The 27,644-nt window shown below is 49.0% G+C and overlaps 2 protein-coding genes across 3 annotated transcripts in view; both read left to right on the forward strand.

Annotated features, from left to right (window-relative positions):
- The first annotated feature begins 6,595 nt into the window (after nt 1-6,595).
- LOC141975528 (gastricsin-like) lies at nt 6,596-14,401 on the forward strand. Its single transcript, XM_074935960.1, has 9 exons — nt 6,596-6,647; nt 7,128-7,285; nt 8,146-8,263; nt 9,764-9,882; nt 10,519-10,718; nt 11,551-11,673; nt 12,127-12,274; nt 12,759-12,857; nt 14,149-14,401. The coding sequence occupies exons 1-9, from the start codon at nt 6,596-6,598 to the stop codon at nt 14,299-14,301; spliced, it is 1,170 nt and encodes a 389-aa protein (XP_074792061.1). The 3' UTR covers nt 14,302-14,401.
- Nucleotides 14,402-18,269: 3,868 nt separating this feature from the next.
- Nucleotides 18,270-27,644, forward strand: part of TFEB (transcription factor EB) — a 45,960-nt gene continuing 36,585 nt past the window's right edge. For both annotated transcript variants that reach the window (XM_074936456.1, XM_074936457.1), the window contains exon 1: nt 18,270-18,372. The gene's annotated coding sequence lies outside the window, so the exon portion shown is untranslated. The remainder of the gene's footprint in view (nt 18,373-27,644) is intronic.

A 27,644-nucleotide genomic window follows, 5' to 3' on the forward strand; every position in this document is an offset into this window, starting at 1 on the left:
ACAGGACACAACACAGTTCTGCAGGAGATGGTACAAAGCAGGGCCAGCTTACTGAACCCATCTAGAGATTCCATTTCTCCCAGTAAGATCTCTGTCTCTCTTTCTATAATTCTCTATATCACCAAATGTTGTTTGCCTGTCTTCTCTGTGTCTGTCCATTCCTCACACACATCCATCAACTAACCCTCCATCCCCATGTATTTTATGCTCCCTGCCTCACAGGTGGGTAGCTGGGTTGGGAAGGAATTTTCCTTCAGGGCAGATTGGAAGAGGCCCTGGAGGTTTTCCGCCTTCTTCTGTAGCATGGGGCATGGGTCACTTACTGGAGGATTCTCTGCACCTTGAAGTCTTTAAACCATGATTTGAGGACTTCAATAGCTCAGACATAGGTGAGAGGTTTATCGCAGGAGTGGGTGGGTGAAATTCTGTGGCCTGCGTTGTGCAGGAGGTCAGACTAGATGATCATGATGGTCCCTTCTTACCTTTATATCTATAAATCTATCTGATCCTTGTCTGATATCTGTTACCATTCGTGTTTCCTGCCAGCCATTGACCCTCAGCTGTTCCCTGGTCAGATTACATGGACATCCATTACTGGCAGTTCAGTATTGAGGAGTAAGTCCTGTTGGCAAACCCCTGTTATCGATGTGGGCATGAACTTTTCCTTCTTATTGTCCGTAGGGAGCCTCTCCAGATGTCATCAGTGGAGTCAGCTGCCCTGTTTAACTCATCCTCGCTGGGCAGGAGGCAGAACAAAGGAAGAAACCTCTGTGCTGTCCTCAAGATAAAATGGAGGGATTACTGCTTAAAGAGAGGTCTGAACTTGGCCCAGGTGAGCTTGGCATCCGGATCTGGATTTCAGACACTCTCAAAAGGTGCTTGGAGCCAGGGTTTTCATTCAAGTAATGATAAAGGCTTCTATCCTAGGCCCCAGTTCAACAAAGTTCTTCAGCATGCCCTAGACTTTAGATACATGAAAGCCCTTAAAGTTAGCTGCATGCTTTGATGAACAGAGAGGGAGCTGAGCATGCACTGAAAGTTAAGCGAGTGCTTCTGTCCTTTGCTGAATCAGGGCCAGTGACAGTGCTTGGCTCTATAGAATAAGGGTCTCTGAACTGCAGCTTATTGAGTATCAGAAGCCTTGTGCTCTTGGCTCAGCCTGCATCAGAGGCATTCTCTTGGCTGACAGACGTGCACAGTGAAGTCTCTTGGGCTTCCCTCCTTAGGTTTGCTATTGGACAGCAGCCAAGGCTGCCAGGGCATTGTGGACACTGGGACGTTTCTGCTCACCGTCCCAGAGCTGTACATGGGGGACTTCCTGGAGGCTGTGGGTGCTCAGCAGAACAACCAGGAAGTAGGTGCTATGAGTGCTTTGCACAGATGCTGAAGATATCCTGTGAGGATTTTTGCAATGCATAATACAAGGACTCCAAGACCATAAAGTGGGCTGTGGTGTGTTCAGACAAAGATTCCTAGAGGAGCTCAGGGGCTGGAGGCTTAAAGTTGGTGACAGCATTAACTACATTTGCAAGTAAGTACAGCAAGTCCTTCCCTGAGTTTAACTTTGGAGAGAGAGATCCTGACCTCCCTTACATCACTGTAAATCAAAAATAAATCTGCTGAAGCCAGAGGGCCCTATCACTGATTGGTATACATCGACATAGCTCTGCTGAAGTCAGAGGAGTTATGTTGACTAACCTCAGCTGGCCCAGTGTAAAATCAGCAGGAGATCTGAAGCAGGCGTGGTGAATGTAACCTTGCTGCTGTTCCCATGCAAGGCAGGGGACAGGGGAGCAGGTGTGAGACTGAAGAAGCTGCTGCCCGTGTGATGGCAGAGTGCAGCAGGGTGGTTTCTCCCCTTTGTTGGACAGAAGGGTCGATACCTGGCAGTACAATTCTCCTCTGTTGGTAGGCACTGCAAGGGCATCCTCTGCTCTCGTTTGTTACAGACTTAACCTCTCTGTTTCTTTGCTTCCAGAGAACATGGCTGACTGCAGCAATGTCCAAAATGTGCGGACCATCACCTTCATCATTAATGGATCCCAGTTCCCTCTGCCACCCTGTGCCTATGTCTTTAATTTTTGACTTATCTTAATGACATAACCAACTTTTATCTTACTGAGACAGTGAACCAAGCATGGGTGTCAGAGTTTCTCTGCAGATTCAGAGACCTTTCCCCCACACTGCAGCTCTGCTAGACTGTCCTTTCTAACAGCACTCTAAATGATGGGGTTAGTCTTCTAGCAATGTGACTTTCTAGGTACCTGCTCCTGCTCCCATCAAAGCCACTGAAATCTCCCTGTGCTTCAGGATTTAGGCTATGTAGTCAAACAATAGCATTGAAGCTGCCTCTGTCTGTTTTCTCTCTTACAGAAACATGGCTGAGGTTGAGATCACTTACTTGCCTTTTCAGAACAGACGACCCCTTTGGATCCTGGGTGATGTCCTCCTCAAGGAATACTATTCTGTCTATGACATGGCCATCAACAGAGCGGGCTTTGCCCCATCAGCCTAGACAAACAAAGAGTCAGCTGGACAAAACCACGCCATTCCCTCTCCTGTCTAAATCTTCTCTCCTGGATGCTGATGGAATCAAACTAAGTTTATATGGACAGACTCTATTGTTCTAAATGTACCATGGGCACTGTGTGAACCTGCCTTCTGCTTTTGTATATTTATCAGTGCTCTCTACATCTATCGTTGCAAGAAAACAGCAGTGAGTCAAATTGTCTCTTGTCTTCTTTGGCATTTGTTGAGTAAAGATTTAGCACAGCTGTTTATTTGTGGGTCTCGCAGCCTTCTTGTCACATACAAACTAGTAAGTGGGTATAAAGCAGCTGGGTATAAAGGGGTGTCTGAAGGTCTTTTGAAAAACTTCATCCTGAACAGTTGCTCTCAGTTCGAGATGAGCCTGAATTGGGGGAAGGGGTGTGGAGTGAAAAGTTCTAACCCACCCAGACTTTGGGACAAGTTGGCTTTGGTTCTGAACTGCTAGCCTCACTCCATGACTCATCTTCAGTCCTCATATTCTATCTCTTTATTACTAACATAGAATCACAGGGTGGGGTGCAGGGCTTTACGATCCCTGTCCCACCTGGCACATCAGCCGTAAGGAGCTGCAGGCTAATTTGGCTAGGTACTACAGCAGAGAGGAAACAGAATGAGCCTTCTTATACACCATTTAGCATTATCATGGGAATTCTCAGCAACCCGTCCTCATGGAAAGATGCCTAACTTAGGAGGTGTTGGGTGTGCAGCCAGAGCAGTGACATGACCATCCCTTTATCGTCTTAAGATCTCAGTGCTTTTCAGCACATAAACGTCAGGTCCTATGCGTTCAGGGTGGGATTTTCCAAGGAGTCTAAAGGGTCTAGATGTCCAAACCACAGTGAAAGCCAGTAAGATCTGGGATCCTAATTCCATTACACGCCTTTGAAAATTCCAGCCTCAGCAGCTGGCTGTATTCACCTAAACTGGGGTAAAGATTGCTCAGGATCCAGCAGGATAAGGAAAATGAGTTCTGTCTTCAAATACTAACTCTAAAAAGTTAACTCTAAAGACCCATGGGGGAAAGTGAAGTTTCTATTAATACTTTTCATGTACAGAGGCCTTTCATCTTTGGATCTCAACAGCGAGATAATTCCCCTCTTCCCTGCAAGCAAGTAAATATTTTATAGTGGGCAAAACCATGGCACGGAACGTGGAATTGACTTGCCTGAGATTACACTGTGAATCAGTGACAAAATGGGGAACAGTGCCCAGGTGTCCTCCTATCCCTTCTGCTACTTCAGCGTGTTACGTGAGTGTAACTGAAAGCTGGCTTTGGCTCACTGAGCACGCTCCTTCGAGAGACATATCGTGCTCAAGGCACCAGGAACAGCCTAACTGTTTATTATGCATAATTTGTGATTGTTATTACCATGTTACTGGAAGGTTTCGTCTCACATTACTATAGTGGGGTTTCCCATGTGATGCAATTACAGACAAATTCAGTATTTCTCATTCCCCTGACCCCTTCCACATTCAGCCACTCGCCAACCCTTTCTGGATGTGTTCCCAGAATCCTTTGAACTGGTTCCCATGCCTAATCAATGGAGGTAGCTGGGGTATCAGGGAAAGATGGTTTAAGAGATGCTTTTGAGGTCTGAGCAGGACCCAGTTGCAGCCAATAGGGCAAACCTGTTTCAGGAATGGAGCTGGTTCATGAACTGCTCTGGTGAGCAAACATTGTACTTCTTTCTCTTTTCTCACCTTCTCTTCTCTTGACCAAACTTTTATACTGAAGAAGTGTGTTAGAAGTGGGGATCCTGAAGACTGAATTCCCTTCAGGTGATTTAATCTATCACTGGTCACCAACACTGGGCAGGGGAACCTGCAAGTCCTCAGTCTGTCCCTGGAGCACCTGCCTTGGCAATCATCATAGGCCCATGGAAATAACTTAAGACATTTCTATTTTTCAATATTTGGGGAGTGGTCAGGTACTATAGCGTCGGAGACCATGTTGGGGGAAGAGATGCAAGCCAGCTCTTTAACATAAACATAATGAAATTCATTTGGTGGACTGGAACTAGATGAATTTAGATTAGCAATAAAGTGCACTTGTTTAAATGAGTGTTAAATGAACCACTGGGCTAATTTATCTAGGGGTGTGGTGGGCGCTCCATTGCTTGAAGGCTTTAAATCAAGCCTGGATGTCTTTCTAACAGACGTACAGTCTATGGCTTGGGTTATGGCGGAGGTCAAACTAGATGCTCATCGTGATCCCTTCTAGCCTTAAAAATCTGACCATGTAAGCAGTAATGCAGGTAGACAGGCAGGCTGAGAGCGTGAATGAAAGGGGACATGAAGAAACAAGAGGGGAGGTTGAAATGAAAATAGCAAGTTATCACTTTTCTGTGCCTCAGGACGCAGGGGTTTGTTGGGCCCTGTAGACTCCATATCTGCTGTTTTCTGTTTCATGAGCTCTTAAAAAGCCTTCTTGGATTTTTCTTAAGCAAAACATACCTGGTAAATCGAGGTGAACCTTTGCCACTGTTTATTCAGTTTGTGACTGATAACTTTCCTTGGAGTGAGTAAGAGGACAAATCTTATCTGTCTGCTCCCACTGAATAGCAGGGGACTGATAAGCACAATTTCCAAAACTGCCTTTAAAAACTTAGTGTGGATTAAAATGTGTTAGTAGAATGCTGACAAACCCTGGTCATCAGCGGGCAGGATCGAACCTGGGGCCTCTGGAGCTTAGTGCATGAGTCTACAGCATAAGCTAAAGTCTGTTAGCTAAGGTTGTAGAGTAGACTCATTTTACCGCTCTCTCTTAAGTGGTCTTGGTGCCACTAGGTCGGACAGAACACCACACCCAGAAGGTGTGCGGGTTACATCAGGATAACCCTTCTCCATGCTGAGAGCGTGCAAACTCAACTATACCGGCCCAGATGGGATTAACAATGCGTGGACCCTGGTATATCGGCCTGGATACAGCAATGCACCCAAATACAATTGAATTGAATGCTTGTGCATTCAAATTACAAAACCATATATACATGTAAAGCATTGGACATTCAAATGAATATGTCAGTCACCTTATTTGTATGTGAAATCAGATGACAGGCGTTGGGTTGACTTTCTAGTTTAGAAACGCATGCTCTGTATGGCATTGTGGGATTGCCTTGGAGGACTGACTAAGACAGTCCTGTAAAGCCTAGACCATGTTGTTTCTAACCCTATTTTAACCTTGTTCAGTCAAATCAAGCTCAAGACCAGCAGAGGTCAGAGATGTTTCTTTAACAGTATTTAGAATCTGGAAACTTCAGCACCAAAGTACATACCCCCACCACTACTTGAGCTAAAGGAGTAACTTCGTGAGCAAATGACAGAAGTAGGCTGTTATCCTATACGTAAACCAGCCACTAGAAGAGGGCATAACCCATACTTTACAAAAATTTTACATTAACACGTTAAAAAACATGTTATTTTCATTTACATGGTTTAAAAGCCACAGGAGCTGAATGCTCTGATTTAGGGTGTAAATCTGGCTATAATGCCGTTGACTTCAGTGGCATTATTTCAGACTCATTTTGGTTTAAATCAGAACAGAATTCACCTCACAGCATGGACAAGGACTGAAATATTTAAACTCTGGTGAAGTGTCTCATAAATGAAATCCATTTTGCTTAATTTTATAAACACACCCACCATCTAATGGACGTTTTATTTTCTGAAAGAAACATTAGACTGAGGTGACTAAAATAACTGAGTCTTTTGACTTCTTGATCACCTCAATTTTCTTCCTAATCTATCGACAAGTTTGTTCTTCCTTATCAGATCCTAATCACCTCATGCTACTGTAACTGGCTATACTTGCTTTTACTGAAAGGTCAGTGGAGCTGTAAGGACTTTCTTAGCATACTTAAGGGAAGAAAACACACAGAAAGTTTTGACCTTGGGTGAGTGCAGTGATATGGGAAACTGAAGTACAAACAGATAGGGCACCATGGGGCAGTGCCCCGGGTATAAAAGTAGGGATGCTAGACTTCAACTCACTTCTGCTGCAGTGCCCAACGTGTATAGGAGCTGGTTGGTGGAGAAACCAGGCACTATGAAGTGGCTCATCCTGGCCCTGTTTTTCCTCCAGCTCTCAGAGGGGCTGGTGAGATGAGTATCTCAGCTTAGAGGCTACGGTGGTGACTGTGGTCAGAGTAGCTCACTAGCCAGCTAGATAGCTGGAGCAATGCACAAGTATGCGGCAAGGCCATACCTGGCTTTATCACTAGCAGAGTAGGTCGTGTTAGAACTCACCCTCGAAGAGCCGCGGTAACTAATACTATGTTAAATGCTCAGTGAAGTCAAGGACATTGCAACAGCTAGTCATGCTTAACCCTAGGGCAAACTCTACAATTAACCATCAGCAGCTGACATGCTGCTAAACACAACAGTCCCTGTCTATAGTGAGTGCTAGTCCAGGGCTAACCTTTAATTGCCACAACTTCTCAAGCCCAGTGAGTGGCAACATAATTAGCTGTGGGAGGACCCAAGTTTAGGGAACAGCATCACGGTTGGGTCCTTAGATGAGCAAATGCTTGAAGGATGAGCAATTTCCCTGCTGAGTCTCTGGCTTCTTCTCTTCATTCTGTGCAGACTGACTCTCAAGAAAGGCAAGACTATCCGAGAGGTAATGAAGGAGAAGGGAGTGCTGGTGGACTATCTGAAGCACCACAAACCCGATCCAGCCAGCAAGTACCGTTTCAATGAGTACAATGTTGCTTTTGAACCAATGGTGTATATGGATGTGAGAAATGGTCTTTCTTTCTTTCTTTCTTTCTTTCTTTCTTTCTTTCTTTCTTTCTTTCTTTCTTTCTTTCTTTCTTTCTTTCTTTCTTTCTACCAACACAAATCACTCTCTGTTCATCTCTCTTCCATGGACCCTGTCACCACAGGATACATTATATTTAAGGGACATGGCTTGTCCCATGTGCCAAAGGAGATGCCCCCAACTTGCAAGATCTTTGACGGGCTTCTCATCACATGTTGCGGTCCAAATACAAGACAGAACAAGGCTTTAAGCAAGCAAGCAGGCTGGTCTGCCTTGTCAGCTTTCCACCCTCTCTTTTATTCTTTTTCTCCTTCTGCGCATTACATACTCCAACAGATAAAAGGAATACACTGGCTTTGTTTAATATTCTTATTTACCAATTTCTATCTACCGCATTCCTTGCTCTCGGGCCTTGAGCCCAGTCCTGGGAGGCTTCCCACGGTTCATGTCCTCTGGGCGAGTTTCCAAGGTTCATGCCCTTGAGAGGAGCCGTGGGTGCACTGCTCCTACACAACACTCAGGGTGTGCCCTGAATGTTGCCAAGTGCATGAACCCTGCATGAATCCTACAATCACATTTCATGTTCATTTGGCCAAGGGGTGCGTCTGGAACTCAAATGTCCCATTCCCTTTGTGAGCGCCCAGCCATCAGTGACCATCCGGAAGAAACAGGAAATTGATCTGATTTGGGGATTACTGTCTGTTCTCCAGAGTGTACAAGGGACCAGCGTTATTCCTGGTGTAACTCTCTAGCTGCATGGGGAGTTACACCACAGCTCAGACTGGCTCACTGTCAGAACCTCTGTTGGAATTCATATTGCAATATGCCCTTTCTAGGCATCCTACTACGGGGAGATCAGTATTGGAACCCCGCCCCAGAACTTCCTGGTTCTCTTCGACACCGGCTCATCCAACCTGTGGGTGCCCTCTACGTACTGCCAGAGCCAGGCCTGCAGTGAGTATTCCATCCCGGCTGGCTGTTAAAAGAATTTTGCTTCTAGGTGATTAGAGCCTGCAGTTAATGCACAGAGATACGTCCTAAGGACAGCTCGATTCCTAAGAAACTGAATTCATACTGAATTTTCATCAGTCAAGAAGCCACAGCCAACTGGATTCTGAAGGCCGATCTACATATATAGTAGCCCCTATAATGAATCGTGAATACCTGGCCCTTCTGTTGAGCCTTTCACCAGATGATTGCAACTCACTTTCCAGGCATCATTTAGGCCTCACAAACTCCATGGTTATTCAGGAAGTGTTACTGCCTCCAATTTACAGATGGGTAACCGGAGGGATGGAGCCAGAAATAGAACCCAGGAGTCCAGGATCCTAGCTCCCTGACTTCAGCTAGGGTTGCCAGGTGTCTGGTTTTCACTCGAAAAGGGACCCTTGTGGCTCCAGTCAGCACCGCCAACCGGGCCATTAAAAGTCTGGTTGGCGGTGCTGCGGGTCTAAGACAGGCTAGTCCCTATGTGTCCTGGCACCCACTGCGCCCCGCCCCGAGCACTGGCTCCACACGCCCATTGGCTGGGAACCACGGACAATGGGAGCTGGGGGAGGCAGTGCCTGTGGGCGAGAGCAGCAGGCGGAGCCTCCTGGCTCCCCCGCCTAGGAGCTGAACCTGCTGGCTGCTTCCGGGGTGCAGCACAGAGCCAGGACAGGAAGGGAGCCTGCCTTAGCCCTGCTGTGTTGCTGACTGGGAGCCCCCCGAGGTAAGCCTGTGCCCCAACCCCGAGCCCCAACCCCTGCCCTAACCCCCTGTCCCAGCCCTGAGCCCTCCCCCCAAACCCGGAACCCCCTCCTGTACCCCAAACCCCTCGTCCCTGGCCCCATCACAGAGACTGCACCCCCCATCCCAAAGCCCTCCCCGCCACACACCCCAACCCCCTGCCTCAACCTGCAGCCCCCTCCTGCATGCCAAAATCCCTCGGCCCCACCTCCCAGCCTGGAGCCCCCTCCTGCATCCCAAACCCTCATTCCCAGAGCCCACACCCCAGCCGGAGCCCTCATCCCCTCCTGCACCCTAACTCCCTGCCCCAGCCCGGAGCCCCCTCCCACACCCTGAACCCCTCATTTCTGGCCCCACCCCAGAGCCTGCACCCCCAGTTAGAGCCCTCACCCCCTCGTGCACCCCAAACCTCTGCCTCAGCCCAGTGAAAGTGAGTGAGGGTGGAGGAGAGCGAGCCATCAGGGGAAGGGGAATGTAGTGAGTGGGGGCGGGGCCTCTGAGCAGGGGCGGGGCCTCTGAGCAGGGGCGGGGCTAGGCTGTTTGGTTTTGTGTGATTAGAAAGTTGGCAACCCTAACTTCGGCCCTTCAGAGCTGGGACTCAAACCCAGGACTCTGGTTTCCCACTCCCATCCACTAACTCTGAGACCACAGAATATGTGAATACATATTTATATGGAAAGCAAGATCGGGGGGACAACTAGTGGTAAAATTGCATTGTATTTCTAGGCAACCATGCAAGATTCAACCCCAGCCATTCCTCCACCTACTCATCCAACGGGCAGACCTTCTCCTTGCAATATGGCAGTGGCAGTCTCACCGGGTTTTTTGGCTATGACACCATGACAGTAAGTGTTGTCAGTCTAGTGATAACTAACAATCATGCGGATCTTTCTGGCCAAAACCTACCGACACAGAGCCCTGGGGTGACACTCTGCCACAAATCCCTAGGCCCTGCCTCCCCTCTCACAATGGAGTTGTTCTGAGTGAGAGGAGAACCAGGCCCTGGGGCAGATTGTGGCTACTAATCCGAGGCCTTTCGTGGTCCCTTAGTACTGGTGTGAGTCACCGCTGAGGAAGCTTCCCTTCACCTTTAGGGCTGTGGTAGCTGCTCAGCTCCCTGTGCCCCCACCCCCCACTCGTGGAAAGGATGACAAGGAGACCCTTGAATGGCATCAGTGATGCCACTCGGCCATATGACAGCCATGAAGCATTCTACCTCTCCATACCTCAGAGGTTGTATCAGTGGGACAAGGTGGGTGAGGTGAGATGTGGTATTAGATCAACTTCTGTTGGTGAGAGAGACAAGCTTTCAGCCTACCCAAGGCTCTTGTGTAGCTCGGAAGCATGTCTCTCTCACCAACAGAAGTTGGTCCAGTAAAAGCTATTCCCTCCCCTACCAGGTCTCTCTCATATTCTGGGACTGACACGGCTACACCACCGCTGCAAACAGGCTTAGTGACACTTTCCCACCCTCTCTTTAGCTCCAGAACATCGCCGTCACCAACCAGGAGTTCGGTCTGAGTGAAAACGAGCCTGGCACCAACTTCATTTATGCTCATTTTGATGGCATTCTGGGTATGGCTTACCCTAGCCTGGCGGTAGGAGGCGCTACCATGGCTTTGCAAGGGATGCTACAGAAAAACCTGCTTTCTCAGCCAATCTTCAGTTTCTATCTGAGCAGGTAATGGAGCAATGGATCCATCCATCTATCCTATTATTTATTTCAGTGCCACGAAATAAAGGCAGTCCAGGCCCCAAAGAGCTCACACTGGCTCCTCTCTCTGTGTTTTCTCACGTCTCTCTCCTGGCTTTATCTTTGCTTTTCTTTATCTTTCTTTCCCCCTCTATTTCTCTCTGCCTCAACTATCCATGCTCTCTGTGTGTCTCCTTTCTCTTCTCACTGGTAACATAATCAGCTGTAGAAATTCTAGCCGAGGACGCCATCACTTTTGATAGGTTTCAGAGTAGCAGCCATTTTAGTCTGTATTCGCAAAAAGAAAAGGAGTACTTGTGGCACCTTAGAGACTAACAAATTTATTTGAGCTTAAGCTTTCGTGAGCTACAGCTCACTTCATCAGATGCATTCAGTGGAAAATCACTTTTGATGTAACCACTGTCAGTTGTGATGGCCCGTGTGGTGCTCCCTTCCTTGCACTCCACTGGTCTTGGCTGTATTGTGTTGTGAATGTAGGTAATGTCAAGAGCCAGAGGGACACGCTTCCTTTGTTTGCGTGTTTACATTTAATTTACCTTGAGTTAAAACCCCAGCCCTCACCCTGTGTTAACTGTCAATCTGTCTCAGACCCATGTGCTTTGTTGAGAAACCAAAGACAATCAAGAATGGGCTTTTCTGTATGCTGATAAATCCTCATCACAAGGCAGGGAATGATGTTCTTGTCTTTTTAAGTCTGGAGAGCTACTGAAAGTCTCTAATCCTGCCGGATATACAGTGTCTTTGGTAGATCATTTAGAGATTACTGTGTGTAGCTGATACTTTCTCTTTGTGCTCACAGCCAGCCAAGCTCTCAGTACGGTGGGGAGGTCGTTTTTGGAGGAGTAGACAGCAGATTTTATTCCGGACAGATCCACTGGGCTCCTGTCACTCAAGAGCTGTACTGGCAGATCGGCATTGATGAGTGAGTTGAGTTTTCGATCCCTGATTTCGAAATCATTCATTGTCTGTAGTGGGCTTCTGCAATTGAACATGTGGGGCGATATCGCTGGGTCTGACCCTTGCACGCAGCTCAGGAGGGGGCTTTATCATCCTCACTATAAAATGCATTGATGCCCCCATGAGCAAGGAAAACTCATGGCTCTAGGGGTTCAAAATAAGGACCTGAATTCTGCCCTTATTTTGACTCATACTTCCCCCACAGAGCTCAGTGGGATTGCAGGCGTCCAACACAAGGCATAACTTGGCCCAAGAGCTAGCACTGGAGCCTGGCTTCCTCGCAGGTAGGCGATGCTGAGTAAGGATCCTTAAGCCATTCGTTTATACGGGGAGCCTCGCACACTTGGCTCAATGTGCAGCAAAGAGAGTGCATACCACGTTTTCACCGTGAGCCCTGCTGCATTTATCTCCTCCTTAGGTTCGTTATCGGTGGACAGGCAATGGGCTGGTGCAGCCAGGGCTGTCAGGCCATCGTGGACACCAGTACCTCCCTCCTCACCATCCCACAGCAGTTCATGAACTACTTCCTGCAGGGTGTAGGTGCTCAGGAAAATGAGTACGGCGAGGTAGGTGGAGCAGCTGCACTACAGAGTCGCTGATGATATCTCTATGCCAGTGGTTCTCAACCCGTGGTCCAAGGGCTGCTGGCAGCTCAATCAGCACACAGCTGTGGCCCTTGTGACGTCCTCAGGGTCATAGAGGTAGCATATATATTGTGTGGATGATACCCACATAACACACAGAGAGCTGCGTATGCGGCCCACAATGGTAAAGAGGTTGAGAACCACTGCTCTATGCTCATGGAATGCCAGGAATTGAGAAGCACGGCACAGTGGGCCTGGTGAGGCTGAGTACGGCCCCCTAGGGCTTATGAGAGCCTGGGTGGAGGAAGGAATGAGGCTGATAATCAGCTTTTCTATCTGCTGAAAGTGCCGAGTGCACTGCGGAGGCCGGGGAACCTCCTCATGGTCAGTGCTACAGCATCCCTCCCAGAGTCCCAGCTCTCTGCTGGTACAGGAAGTTCATGTGACCCTGCCTTTCCTTTCACAGTATGTGGTTGACTGCAGCCGTGTCCAGAGCTTGCCCACCATTTCCTTCACCATCAATGGAGTTTCATTTCCTCTGCCTCCCTCGGCCTACATCCTCAGCGTACGTATTATGGGTTTGGAAGGGATGAGCTCCTCTGACGTCTCTTTATAATCTGATCGGCAGAGAGGAGAGCCAGGATTCTTAGCCAGTAGTGGGACTGTGTGGAAATATTTCTGATGATATATCATACAGTGCAGTGCACTGCAGTGCCACCTAGCTAATCACTAGGAGAGGGAGAAAAATTAGCAGACATAGGCAAAAGAGAAAAGGGATGTTTCCAGTTGAGACTGGGCTTGAGATGGAGAATCAGTGAAGAGCAGGCACAAAGAGTTAGTTCCAGACTACAGGACTCGGGGCTGCAAAGAATCATGACAGGTGGAACAGAAGAGTAAGAATAACAGATTTCTTTGCACCTGATCCTCCGCTGGTGTAAACTGGTATAGCTGCATGGACTGCAATAGAGACTCTGATTCCTTGTTTATATAAAATAGACATTTGTGGGCAGTTCAGATAAAGCAATGGTGAGTGTGGTATAAATACCTAGATTGAGAGATACTTGCACTTTTGCCAACTGCAAGCATATAAAGATCATGTGTGAGGCTGTAAATATAATGAAATGCACTTACAAATCCTGAGATCTTTAAACCAATACATTTTGGGTGCTTTTTATTTGCCTTTGAATTCTGAGCCTTCAAGACACATTTGCTTCACTTTTTCAAGCTTTTCTTTGCAACCAGGAGAACTAGAAATGTACTTTAGAAAAAAAAAGCTTAGACTCTCATGCTTTCTCCAGATTCCAGCAGCTGGGGCTTTAAAATCCCCCACCCATATTGAGAGAGTTAGTTAGTTACGGTGCTAGATGGCTGGAAGGATGGATACGAGTGGCCAGGTTGTATGAATAGCTAGAGAGGAGGCTGATGCTACGCAAACAGTGGGTATAAAGAAGGCAGAAGTTTGAGATCTTCTCTCCTTGTGTGTTTGGAGTATGTGAAGCCCCTTGTAGGCGCTGTGGCAATATAATAAATAAATAACTTGTCAGGCTGGCAGCAACAAGCCTGTGGCACATTTTACAGATGAGGGGGGCAGCTTTGAGCTGGCTCCTGCAACGAAGGGGGTGTCAGCAGAGCTGTATGAGCCTGGGGACGCTGCAGTCCCGTTTTTCTTCTCCTTACCCATTGTGTAACGGCCCAGCCTGTCACTTGCATTCTCACAATCCCCACAGAGGGCGCTGAAGTAGGGGGGTGTTTACACGGGTTGGATGTAATTTGTTCAGTTTCCCATCCACCTTGTGCTCATGATGCCCCAACCCTTCTGAGTCTCACTCATCATGTCTTACCTCCTTGGTTCACAGAACAATGGCTACTGCTCCGTTGGGGTTATGCCCACATACTTGCCCTCCCAGAACCGGCAGCCCCTCTGGATCCTGGGAGACGTCTTCCTCAGGCAGTACTACTCCGTCTACGACATGGGCAACAACAGGATCGGTTTTGCCACCGTTGCTTAGACATCCTGACCATCACTGAGCTGGGCTGGGCAGCTTGTCTGTTTTTTCCACACTGTTCCTTTCAGTTCCTGTGGACGGATTCTTCTGAACTAACCTTCCTCTGGGCTCTCTTTTTCTTTCTTTCAATCAGTAATAATAACCTTTGCTGCAATAAATTGTTAAAATCAATGTATACCTCGAAGTCTGTCTTGATGTTCCTGCCCAGGGGGTGCGAGAGAGCAACACCTATTGCTACAATGCTCAGGGTCTACCTGTAATGGTCCTGCAAGGTCAGATAACAGCAACCAAGCTGACACCCTGCACCTGCCACAAAGAGTTTGGGGGAGGTTATTGGGGTCTCTATAGCTTCAGTCTCTCCATGCTGCAAGCTCCCCTTCCTTTCGCTTTCATGCTCTGCCTCAATATACCATCTTCTCCCCACCCCGTGGATCTTTGCCACCTTGTTGTCTGGAGGAAGGAGACTCTGCTGCCAGGGTCTCAACAGGAGGCCAGTGAAGAGTACAGAAACCTTTGCTTTGCTATCACAGATCAATGGTCACTTCGCTGAGGCAGCAGTGTGATGCACAGAATTGCTTTAAGACCCCCTGCAAACAGCAAAGTGTTTAAGCCCATGCTAAAGTCCCACTGAGGTCCATGTTCACGCCTGGGCTTAAATACATAGCAGAATTGGGACCTCAATGCAGAATTGAGCTGCAAACAGCTTGCACAGCCTCCTCGAACACCTGAGCAGTCGCTGATTGTTCACTAGCCTACGGGAGTGTCTGTTGCTTTTTCACAAATACACAGGAATAATCACGAGCTGTTCCTGAACATTTCACTAACTGTGCCCAAATATTCGAGTGCACGCATGAATGTTTTCATGAATCATTCGTGTATATTTGCAAATAAATTGGAGAGCAGAGCGGGGCAGAGCTTCATGACTTGACTCTGGATTCGAACGTTCCCCAAAGTTTGGAGGTATTGGAATCTATCCCAACCCAGCAACCCCACATCTAGATGTTGCAATGTCCAGATTTTGTCCTATAGAACAAATGGAGAAGGTGGTAGTTGTAGGCAATGGCTTATGTAAGGTGACATCAGTGCTGCTATATTGCCATCTAGCGGTCTAACTGATACTCTAGCAGTAAGAGAGACAAGGTGGGTGAGGAATTAGCTTTTTATTGGACCAACTTCTGTTGATGAGAGAGTAAAAAATATCCCCCCGCTCCTTGTCATTGTAATATCCTGGGACCAACAAGGCTGCAACAACACCGTATACAACCTAGTGGCTGACGAGAAGTGATCCGGACAGCAAAGACTGCAATACCAACCTGGGGAAGCTGCAGACAGTTGCAGTGAGATCTGGCCCTATAGTCATAGCAATATTTAGGGGAAAGATAAGACAAAAATTTCTTTAATTTCACTGGGGTATGACACAAACTGAATCAGGTGACCAGAAATCCAACACCTGATGCTTCACATGATGGGGAACTCTCCCACACTGCTCTCGGCCAGGGTTACACGTTGGGAGGAGGAATGTCCTTCCAGCGCCCTGCAGTGATCAGTTTAAAATGAGATCTTATCTGCATAATGATACACATTAATATTGGTCATAAAAGTAGCCCAGCCTTTAAAAAAAAATCTAACCACTGGTATTTGACTCTATTACCTCCTATGGCATGGAGTTCCAGAGGCCAACTACACACTAGAGACCAGATTTCATAGTCAAAGAATCAAAAGTCTGGGAAGGAACCATCAGTTCATGTTGTCTGACCTACTATATAGCACAGGCCACCATAGGGTGACCAGATGCCCCGCTATTAGGTGCTTTGTCTTATATAGGACCCTGTTACCCCCTGCCCAATTTTTCACACTTGCAAGCTGGTCACCCTAGGCTAGCGGTTCTCAAACTTCATTGCATCGTGACCCCCCCCCGCCCTTCTGACAATAAGATTACTACACGACCCCCAGGAGCGGGGACCAAAGACCGAGTCTGCCTGAGCCCCACCACTCCAGGCATGGAGGGGGGGCAAAGCTGAAGCCCAAGGGGGCATGTAACCTTAGCCCTGGGCATTGGAACTTGGGCTCGAGACTTGCTGGGGCCCAGGGCCAACACCAGCCTTGGCGATCCCATTAAAATGGGGTCCTGACCCACAGTTTGAGAACCCCTGCCCTAGGCCACCAACACCACCCACCCACTGAAATTAGACCACACGTGCTGCAGGTAGGGAACAGGAGGGACTGAGGTGCGCCCGTGTCCGAGGCTCTGCAACGGCAGGGAAACGATTCGAAAGAGCTCAGCACCCACTTAGACACCTAATAAAATACTCAGGCCAGGGCTACACTACAGACCTATATCAATATAAGAGCAGCCGCCAGCCTGTGTCTCTGCCCCCCAAGGCACGCCGCTGCTGGTGGGACCCAGGAGCGGGGGCTCCAGTCCAGCCTCCTGACGCCTTCCCGGGGCCTGCAGACACGCTCTACAGGGAGAGGAGGCCCTGCCCTGGCTGGGAGGCAGTGGGGAGCCCCAGGAAGGTCACAGGCAGCAAGGAGCCGGACAGGGAGGGCTTTTCCAGCACAGTTCCCACTGCTACTGTCCCAGCCTTAGCGGCCACCGTGCTCTGCCCAGGCTCGCTCAGTGTGTGCACCCGGCTCCTGGCCGCCCACTGCCAGGCTGCCCCCCCCACCAGGTCCCTCCTGCTCTGGGTGACAGGCTGCCCTCGCTGCCGCGTGGGCTTTGTGCCCAAGGAAGCAACCATGTACAGCACCACTCCTCCTGTTGCCTCTGGCCTGAGGCTTGCAGCTTTGGGGGGGCAATGCCTCTCCCCACCCCAAACTATGCCCATGCCGCCGCTGCTCCGTGCCTGCCTGAGGCTACTCCACCCATGTTAAAAAGTGGACGGGCATGGCCCTCCCACTTTTAAAAGTGTGGGGAGCCATAGCCCACCGGCCTCCCTGGTTCTGGCCCCCTTGGCCCCCAGGGTGTGAGGGGGCCCAAATGTGCCCAGGGCCCCAATAAATCTTAATCTGCCTCTGGTGACAGGAGAAGCTCTCCCGCTGACATAGCGCTATCTACACGGAGCTTAGGTCGGGATAACTACATCGCTCAGAGGTGTGAATTTTTCACACCCCTAAGTGACGTAGTTATAACAAAGCAGGGCTGTAGTGGAGACCAGACTCCGGTGTGAAGAAATGTCCCAGAAATATTTCCCTGTTTGTCTCATCTCTATTGATTACTATTTAGTGTCAGAGGGGTAGCTGTGTTAGTCTGTCGCCACAAAAACAACGAGGAGTCTGGTGGCACCTGAAAGGCTAACAAATAAAACAGCCTTTAAGTTGCCACCAGACTCCTCGTTGTTGTTATTAAGTATTATTATTATTATTTTATTTCATACTGCGGTCGCACCTAGGAGCCCCGGTCTCAGATCCGCCCCCCCCCCAACTGTGCTCGGTGCTGTACGGACCCCGAGCAACGAGAGGCCTAAATACCTCTTTAAACTTTCCCCGTATAAATCAATCTGGGGTGGGGGGGAAATATAGTAACAATGAAACATTTAAAAGAAAAGTGGTGTGTGTGTGTGTGTGTGTGTGGAATGAAATAAATAATTAACAAGTCAGGCCTCTATGCTGCGGGGTGGGAGGGAAGAAAAAAAATGCCAGGGGACAAGGACAAAACTACAAGTCCCAGCATGCAACGGGCGCAGGGGGTTTGCTCTGGGAGGGCCAACCCCACCCCAGCCGGCCCCGCGGGGGGGAACTACACGCCCCGGCATGCCCCGCGGCCGCGGGGTGGGGGGGGAAAACTACACGCCCCGGCATGCCCCGCGGCCGCGGAGTGCTGCCCTCTTTTGGGTGCCGCGAGGAAGCGGGCGAGAAGGTGCCTGACAGCGGGAGGGGGGAGCGCTGCCCGCCCGGGGTCCCAGGGGTGACGAGCCCGGCCGGAGGCGCAGCGCGGGCGGCGCGGGGCGGGCGGCAGCGGCTGGAGCGGCCCCCCCCGGGGGAGCGGCCGGGTGCCCGGCCAGGCGCGCGGGGCCGCCGGGACTTGGAGCAAGTTGGGGAAAGTCTGCGGCGGGCGCTGACCTTCACGGGAGGGTAAGTGCGGCTGCGGGAGCAACACAGCCCGGGGGGGCGAACGCAGCTGGGGCGGGGGGGACGCTGCCCCCCCCCCCGAGTGGGGCTGGAGAGCGGCCCTGGAGCTAGTGGCGGACCCACAACCGGCAGGGGGGCTCCCTGCTCGGGGAGGGGGCGCAGCCGGTGGGGGGGGGCTCCCTGGTGGGGGGGCGCATGGGTCTGTAGCCGCTCAGGGGGAGAGGGGGCAGGCTGGACTCCGGGACCAGCCCTAGGCACGAATGGGCAGATGGGGGGGCGCACACACTGGACCCGGTACCAGAACCAGGGGCTGGGAGCTGAACGCAGCCGGGGGGGGGCGTTACCCCTTTTCCCCAGCACACCCCATGGCTGTGGGAGCGGCGAAAGCAGGAGGAGGGTGTGTATGTGTGTGTGTGTGGGGGGGTCTGCTTTCGCAGCCGCGCACAAAGCCGATTAAAAGTGAGTCTCCTGCATCTTATGTAACTGGTTACGGTGGGAAGCCAGCGCTGGTGCGCGCGCGCCGGGCCGAGCCGCGCCGGGCCGGGCCGGGCCAGCCGAGCTTTGTGCTTGTTCCTTTCGCCCTCTGGAAATAACTCCCCGGGGCTTTCTTTAAAGACGGACTCAACTTTGGAAAGTCCTGCCCGGTGCTTGAAACCAGCTCGCGAAGTCCTGCAGGGAGGAGTTTCCAGCTGTGATTGATCCTGGCCAGTGTTTGGGACATATTGGGTGACCAACTCCCTTGCGGGGGGGGGGGGGGGGGTTGGCGTGTGATGGCAAGTGGGGCGTTTAGACTGAATCATGACTCAATACTGAGTGCGCATCGGAGAGCCCGGCTGGCAGCGGGCGCAGGATGGGTGCAACAGCACGGTGTGCCTTGAACGCACTCTGCAGCCACGGCCTGTGCTTTGTTATTTACTATCTAAGGACCGAGCGCGGGCGTTTGGTGCTGCAGGCTCGACATCAGATCTTTATAATCTGAGGCCCTGATCCTGCCCTTGTATCTGGGAGGAGGTGAGCGGTGCCCGTGCAGATCCCCTTTCAAGATTAGAACCTTTAACACACGCCGCAAACCAGAGCCAAGGGGCTGTATTAGAGCTGTTTGTTAAACCTGTGAGTTCATTATTAATAGCATTTGTAATCCTAATTTAGCACTGCTATTACACTACTGTTTTATTCAGATTGTGGTAGCTGCAGGCACTTTCTGGGCACAAAGGAAGATACACTGTCAGCCTTAATCTGCCTGCAGTTTTAACATGTTTTCAAAACATGTTGCAAACCTTAACTAGCTAGTACTCACCAACCCCTTCTGAAGTAGAAGGCCCCAGTTCTGCTTTGGGATCCATTAGTGTGAGCCCCTTTGCTTGCACTAAGAAAAGGAGTACTTGTGGCACCTTAGAGACTTAACAAATTTATAAGCTTCCGATGCATCCTATGAAGTGAGCTGTAGCTTGCGAAAGTTTATGCTCAAATAAATTTGTTCGTCTCTAAGGTGCCACAAGTCCTCCTTTTCTTTTTGAGAATACAGGCTAACATGGCTGCTACTCTGAAACCTTTGCTTGTACTGATTGTCATTGACTTCAAGGGTTGTTAATCCCCATTTTATTGGTGGGGAAACTGAGGCAGGGAATCCATATTTGCTGTTGCTCTGCATCTTGCCGTTTACACCAGTGTAGAGTGGATGTAAAATGCTGCCCTTTTGATTTGGTGTGGTTTTCATATCCATGATGCGCTGGTGTAAATGACTCCACAAAGTACAGGTCAGCCGTGAGTTGGGCCCAGGTCACTAGATAAGCAATTCATTGTGTTAGTGTCAGGGATAAAACGCAGGGATGCCTGGCTTCCAGTCTTGCGCTCTTAGTGGTGAGAACGCACTGTGCCAAATTCAGATTGGGTGCAACTACAGCCTCTGATTAATTCATTGTAAAGCAGCAAGGATTGCAACAGCCCTCCGGCATGTTTCCTGATTCCACTGAACCTCAGCAAGTCAGATGATGGGGAAATTTCCCTTTAAAAAAATGTGGTTTTTTATTATTGTTTCTTTTAAAATGCAACAGATTCTTCATGTGACCAGGGGGCTTCTCCTTGAATTGTTTGCAATGATTTTGGGTTGCTTCTTGCCTCTCTGAGGGCCTGGAGACTTTATTGAAGAGAGTTGAACAGATGGTAGATGGTTAGTTTTTTTGCCTTTTAATTTCCTCTGCCTTGTTTATTTGACTTCATGCCACAAGGCTCCTGTGCGTGGGGGCTTGGAATGGGGATGCGTGGAAAGATCCCTGCTCAGTGCTTCTCTTTGCACTTCTTGTTTATGGTTGCTGGATCTACACCTAAATATGATATGCGCGCGCGCTCGCTCTCTCTCTCTCTCTCAGGTGGGTGGATCTAGGAAATAGCAGTAGTGGCTTGCTTTATTTCCAGAGCATTTGCCTCTCAGATTCAAAGACAATTAGAACAGGACCACTAAGGCCCGGATCCTGCAATCAGATCCGTGTGGGCTGGACTTCCATGCTTAGGGCTCTGGCTGAGTGGATCCAACTGCAGGATCAGGGACTTACTGGTCAACTGATTACTTGTACGTATGTAGAGTTCATGTCGGTGAAAGGGGCTGGATTGACAGCCCTGCAGGCTAACCACAGAGCAGGCAGCAGGGGAAAGCCCTATACTTGTAGGGCTATGGAGTGACCATTGTTGAAAGCACTTTAGGTTTTGGGAATAATCCAATTGGACAGCAGAAACCATGTGACTTAGGTGACCAATCGTGCAGGACCAAAAGCAAACGATGAATCCCAAGTGCTTGAAGCAGTAGTCAGGGCGCAATCCTTAGCAAGCGGTTCAGTGACGTGTTTAGTGGTGAATAATCTGCAAACGCAAAAAGGGGCTGAGCTCTTGCAATGAATTGTTAAGAACATAAGAACGATGAGACTGGGTCAGACCAATGGTCCATCAAGCCCATAGTCTGTCTTCTGACAGTGGCCAGTGCCAGATGCGTAGAGGGAATGAACAGAACAGGACAATTTGTCGAGTGATCCATCCCATCGTCCAGTCCCAGCTTCAGGCAGTCGGAGCAGAGACAACCAGAGCATGGGGTTGCACCCCTGACCATCTTGGCTAATAGCCATTGATAGACCTATCCTCCGTAAACTTATCTAATTCTTTTTTGAACCCGGTTATACTTTTAGCTTTCACAACATCCTCTGGCAATGAGTTCCGCAGGTTGTGTGCTGTGTGAATAACTATTTCTTTGTTTGTTTTAAATCTGCTGCCTATTAATTTCACTGAGTGACCCCTAGTTCTCGTGTTATGTGAAGGGGTAAATAACACTCCATGCCATTCATGGTTTTCTAGATCTCTGTCCCGTTCCCCCTTAGTCATCTCTTTTGTAAGATGAAGAGTCCCAGTCCTTTTTAATCTCTCTTCGTATGGAAGTTGGCCCATAGACCTAATCGCTTTTGTTGCCCTTTTCTGTGCTTTTTCCAATTCTAACATATCTTTTTTTGAGATGGGGTCACTGGATCTGCATGCTGTATTCAAACTGTGGGCATGCCATGGGTTTATATAGAGGCATTATGATATTTTCTGTTTTATTATCTCTCCCTTTCCTAATGGTTCCTAATATTCTGTTAGCATTTTTGAGTTCTGCTGCACATTGAGCGAATGTTTTCAGAGAACTATCCACGTTGACTCCAAAATCTTTCTTGAGTGATAACAGCTAATTTACACCCCATCATTTTGTATGGATAGCTGGGATTGCGTTTTCCAATGTGCATCACTTTGCATTTATCAACATTGAATTTTAACTGCCATTTTGTTGCCCAGTCCTCCTCTTTTGTGAGATCCCTTTGTCACTCTTCACAGTCAGCTTTTTGAACTTATCCTGGGTAATTTTGTATTATCTGCACACTTTGTCATCTCACTGTTCACCACTTTTTCCGGATCATTTTATGATTATGTTGAACAGCACTGGTCCCAGTACAGATCCTTTGGGGACCCTGCTATTTACCTCGCTCCACTGTGAAAACTGACCATTTATTCCTACCCTTTGTTTCCTGTCTGTAAGGACCTTCCCTCTTATCCCATGACTGCTCTCTTAGCTTAAGAGCCTTTGGTGAGGGACTTTGTCAAAGGCTTTCGGAAAGCCAAAGTACACTATATCCACTTAATCACCCTCCTCCACATGGTTGTTGACCACCTCAAAGAATTCTGATAGATTGGTGAGGCATGAAGAAAAGGAGTACTTGTGGCACCTTAGAGACTAACCAATTTATTTGAGCATAAGCTTGATTGAGGCATGATTTCCCTTTACAAAAGCCGTGTTGACTCTTCCCCAACATATTGGGTTCATTCATGCGTCTGATTGTTCACTACAAATGGCTTGCCTATCTCTAGTGCATGTACTCAACGAACTTGTTGCATTTATACCTCTCTCTGTATTCTCACGCAGAAACGTATGTGTGGATCTTTCTACTCTATTATTATTTAATTATAGTACAGAAAAGACATTCTCTGCCCCAGAGAGTTCCTCCTCTCCAATCATCCCATGATGATTGCTGTGGTATCTGAACATTGTCACTGCTGCTTGAGCTCTTTCTGTAGAGGCTCCTGCTGTATTAGGGATCAGTGTGTGTGCTGTGGGCCAGTCACCTTGTGAGAGGGTGAGCAAAAGGGCAGCAGGTCAGCTTGTGTGTCTATAGACACACAACTGCAAAGTGAACACTCTAACATCAGGGGTATTTGCAGAAGAGGTCAGGGATGTTTTCAAAGGGACACTGGGCTTGCCTGATTCCAGGGTTTGCCCTTATCAGTAGGAAATTGCGCCAAGGTGTGGCTCGTGGGACAGCGTGAGTCCAGTTTCCGGGTGCTTTGTTTGAAGCCTCCGTTTTTCGATCCAGAGCAGCAGGTCCACTGCGCACGTGTCCCAGCGATTGAAATCGGGCTCCGTCTCCTACCCTGCGATGAGCTTTGCAAAGCTGGCCAGGGGAGACAGCAAACTTTCTGAAACGCTATCTGGAAAGGGAAGAGAGAGCCCTGCATTTCCTAGGAACTGAAGTGATTAGTCATAGTGTGTGTGTTTGGGGGTGGAGGTCAGCCACAGGGCTTGGAGGATGTAATGGTAAAGCCTGACCTGCACCGGCAGCAAAACCTATTGTATAATTTAACACCGAGAGGCTGTGGGACTTCCCCAGCGGGTTGAAGGGCCACTCCTGTAAATGCCCTTCTGCTTCCCCTGCAACCTTTCCCCACCTGCCGAGAAGTACCCTGCTGGGGCTCAGCCTGGGAAACCCGGTGCTCTCCTGTCATGGCTTTGGCTGTGGCATGTGTTGGTTGACCTCTTGTCTCGTGGCATGACCGTGTGTGGTGTGCTGGGAAGCTCTGTGTAGCATTGTGGTGCCTTGGCCTGGCTCGTTGAGTCATGTGGTGTGATGCCAGCCCTGGGCTGTGCGTGGTGCTGGGGGTGCCCTGACAGTTAAGATGCATTCAGCTCTTTGCGGATCTCTGGAGCGCTGGCTCAGCATGGCTTTCCCAGGGGTTTGGTTATTGCTTTAATGACATGATTAGCTGAGGTTTATAGCGTTTCTCAGCACCTGTAGCCGACAGGGAGGCTCTGGAGAGGAGCCTAGGTGGTGAACTGCAGACTGGTGTGATCTCTTATTTCTTGTAAACTAATTTAGTCCTAGTGAAAGTTGCTAGAGTGACAGCCCTGGAGAATAACCACTTCTAGTTCAGAGTACGGCCCGGGCTGTGGCAGGGCAAGCTTCTCCATCATGATGCATCAACTGGCTTTTAAGGGGGCCCCTAGAGAGCATGGCCTATTTTGTTGTTTTCCCTGCTGACAAGGCCAGGTACAGGGGTGGAACAAACTCCCACAGGAACAAAGGACGGTCACAGACCTCACCATCTTCCCCTTCCACTGCAAGATGCGTTTCTTCAGCCTGCCTTCTCTGATGTGAACACAAAGCAGGGCAGAGGTTTAAAAAAGCTAATCCTTCCCCAAAACAAAACTCTCCACTCCAGGCACAGTTCTCCCCATTGGGTAAGGATGAGAGAGTGAGCGCACCACACCTGTTAGTCATGTCATTTAATGCCCTGCTGGAAGGCGCCCACACACTGCTGTGAGGAGGGCAATAAAGGAACCTGTTTGGAATAGAATTGGGAGGGGGCCCGCAAGGCACTGGACTGACACCACCAAACTCATTCCCTCTCAGGGCCATCCAACTCCCCCTTTCCATCAGTGTCTATGTTGCTAGCTCTTGGTCACTTTCTCCTTGTTTCCGTCCAGAGATACGGCTTATTTGTAAACCCAGCCCCCCGCCCCCCGAGATTAGCTGAGGGGCAAAGGCCTCCATTAAACACAGAAAACTAGGGTGAGTCTGACTTTCTTTATATAGATTTCCTTCAGCAACGCTGACAATCCAGATTTTGGTCTATCTTGGTGCTTATATGGCCAACGTTTGGATAGCATCTGAGTGCTCCCCAAGTGTGTTTAGAAATAGCACTGAAAATCTTCCTTCTTCCCTCCTGGCCTGTGGGAGAAATAGCCTGATTAATTGTGTGTCTGAAAGTGGGTGTGTTGCATGTTGTGTCTGTCTTTGGGTGTGTGTGAGATGTGTGCATGAGATGATTACTAAGAGGAAGCTGAGTCTTGGAGCCGAGTTTTGCATTTAGTTCTGAGCACGGTGAGGCCTGTGTGTCTAATCTCACTGTTCTATATTATCTATATACTGTGGTAGTACCTGGGCCCTGAGCAATGACTCAGGCTCCTAGTTATACTAGGCGCTGTCTAGATGCAACAAGAAGATGGTCCCTGCCTCAAAGAGCTTACAGTAAAGTATAAGGCAAGAGACGACAGGTGGATACAGACAGACAGAGAGATTGGGGGAGTGCAAGGAATGAGGCAGTGAGTTCCACAGTCTAGGTTAATCTCTTGTGAAAGTTCTGTCTCCTGTGTTCGTGAGCCTGTTGGTCAATCGTTGCATTGTTCTGATGGGACGTAGCCATTCTGGGCAGTGGGGGTTCCAGAGAGAAAGAGACGACCTCTCAGGTACTCAGGACCAATCCAGCTGGAGTTCTCCACCAGTAATTTTTTTGGCCTTTTAGACTTAACAGCTCTCAGGCTTTTGATACCCTGCAACACGCTGCTGATAACTCATCAAAGGGTTCCCACAGAAATTCCCCCTCGAGAACCTACGGCTGCTCCCCAAGAAATTGAAAATCAATGGGAGTTTTGATATTGAGGGGCCAAGTCCTTAGTCTTTAACAAACCCCTGTCCTGGATAAGTGTGTTTCCCAGACAGGAGGCATCAGGGACTGGAGCATCCATCCCTTTGTTTCCTCACTTAACCAATAATGCTTTCTCATATTCGAGAAAGGAGGCAGTACCAGTTGGCAGAAAGAGTCTGTTGAGGGCACTTGCTGGCATTGATCCTGAGGAGGATCTGGATTATACTGGTAGGAGAGAATGTGGGCAATTGGAAGTCATGTCAGTGGGAGTGAAGACTCTAGGGTATCCTGGCCTATTTTTAATGCAGAGGCTTCCTTGTCATGGGTATATGAGCCCCAAGGGTAAGTTTTCTGTGGGTGGGGTGATCTAGCTGTATCCAGGGGGCAGAGATCTACTGTAATGTTTGTTATTGTTACACATTTATTGTGGCAGCACCTAGAGGGAAAAGGGTGGGAGAGGAAACAGAGGGGAAGTGACCTGCCGGAGATCAGACAGCAGGTTATTGGCAGAATTGGGAGTAGAGCCTCGCTCTGCTCAGTCCCAGTTCGGTGCCTGAGCCACTAGCCGATGCTGCCTGTCAATGATACTGGTTACTTCATTATTTCAAGTCTGGCAAGGTGTCAAGAACTGTGATTTTTTTTTTTTTCCATGGCAGGATGCCTCTTTGTTGCACTCCCCAAAAATGCAAGGCTGGCTGGAGAAAGCATGGGATTGTGTTTTCCTGGGTCTGATTCATGCTGGCTCAGGGTCACTGTTTCCGGTCAGGGCCTGCCATGGCGCTGTATTTGCTTTTGGAAATTTACAAGGAAATTTATAGCTGCAGAAGCTGATATACTCCGTGTTTTACGATATTGTAAAAGAGTGCATGGTTTGAGGATTGGAGCACATCTAGCATAGCACTGCATCGCTGCTGGGCTATGCAGCAGGCAAGCAGACGTGCCGGGGTACCAGCTCTTGAAGCTGTGGATGGTGTAGTTAGACAACACAATTGTCCCTGTACTCATGGTCGATATTGGTAAAGCACACTATGTCGGGGAGGGGAGAACGTAGGCTTGCATGAGCAACTGGATTTCTCTTGCGCCAGGTGTGGACAGTCCGCTCAGATCATAGTTTAAGCCTGGTGTCATGTTGAGGGAAACAACATGGTTTCAGTGGAAGCCCAAGACTGGATGAATATGGAGACTGCATTTCCCCATGGTGACAACAAGAGATGGCTCTGTTGCAGTTGGGGCCTCTCTGAATGGCGCACCAGCCTCTGGAAGGCAACTGATGCCTACAGGGCTCTGTGCCAGCATGGAAAACCACGGTACCCCAACCATACCGTATTAGCACCTTCTAGGTTAGGATTGTGTTGCATCAGCATGGAGAAGCTTGTTAACACTTCTTCCCACTTTTGGAAATCACCAGAAGGCAATTCCCACTGCCTTGTCCCACTTCCCAGTTGGCTGATGGCTGTTTTCCAGGAAATGTTTCTGGTGAGCCATGTAGTGACTGAGAGGAAGATGAAAGCTGGAGGGGGCCATGCTAGAGACTCCAAATTTGCTGTTCTTATTTTAATAGCAGGACATGCTTTCTGAAGTGCAGAAAGAGACGTTTGGGCTTTAATGCGCTGGAAGACAAAGGGATTTTTTTTTTTCCTGATGTATCACAGTGACAAGAAGTATGAGTTAGCTTTTTTTCTCCATGTATCTTCCTCAGCAAGATCCCCGGAAGATCCCCTGTGATTTATAATAATGTCATGCCTCTGCCTCCTGACAGATTTTGAGGCCTTGCAGGTTTCCTTTTGGAGGAGAAATCAGTGAGACAGAGACAGGGCGTTTTCATAATGTGACTTGTTTATTTACATATACACACACACACGCTAGTCTGGGAACCCAGGTGGTCACAAATGGCATAAAGGCAATCCCTTCTTTCAGAAATCTCAGACCAAACACCTATGTCCTGTTCTCCAGAAGTAACCCTGCACTGAGAATTAACTCTAGAAAGAGAGAGATCAAGGCAGAGACCAATCCTCCTTGCTGTTTGCAACAGCTCCCTCCAGGTAATTTGCCTCAAAAAG

Source organism: Natator depressus, chromosome 21 (assembly GCF_965152275.1).
Source record: "Natator depressus isolate rNatDep1 chromosome 21, rNatDep2.hap1, whole genome shotgun sequence".
In the NCBI taxonomy this organism is placed as follows: Eukaryota; Metazoa; Chordata; order Testudines; family Cheloniidae; genus Natator; species Natator depressus.

Excerpts from the sequence above, each read along its gene's own strand:
- LOC141975528 (XM_074935960.1), top strand. The coding sequence starts at position 6,596 with ATGAAGTGGCTCATCCTGGCCCTGTTTTTCCTCCAGCTCTCAGAGGGG. Across the intron at positions 11,674-12,126 it reads TGGCAGATCGGCATTGATGA|GTTCGTTATCGGTGGACAGG; the intron begins GTGAGTTGAGTT and ends TCTCCTCCTTAG. Across the intron at positions 12,275-12,758 it reads AGGAAAATGAGTACGGCGAG|TATGTGGTTGACTGCAGCCG; the intron begins GTAGGTGGAGCA and ends TTCCTTTCACAG.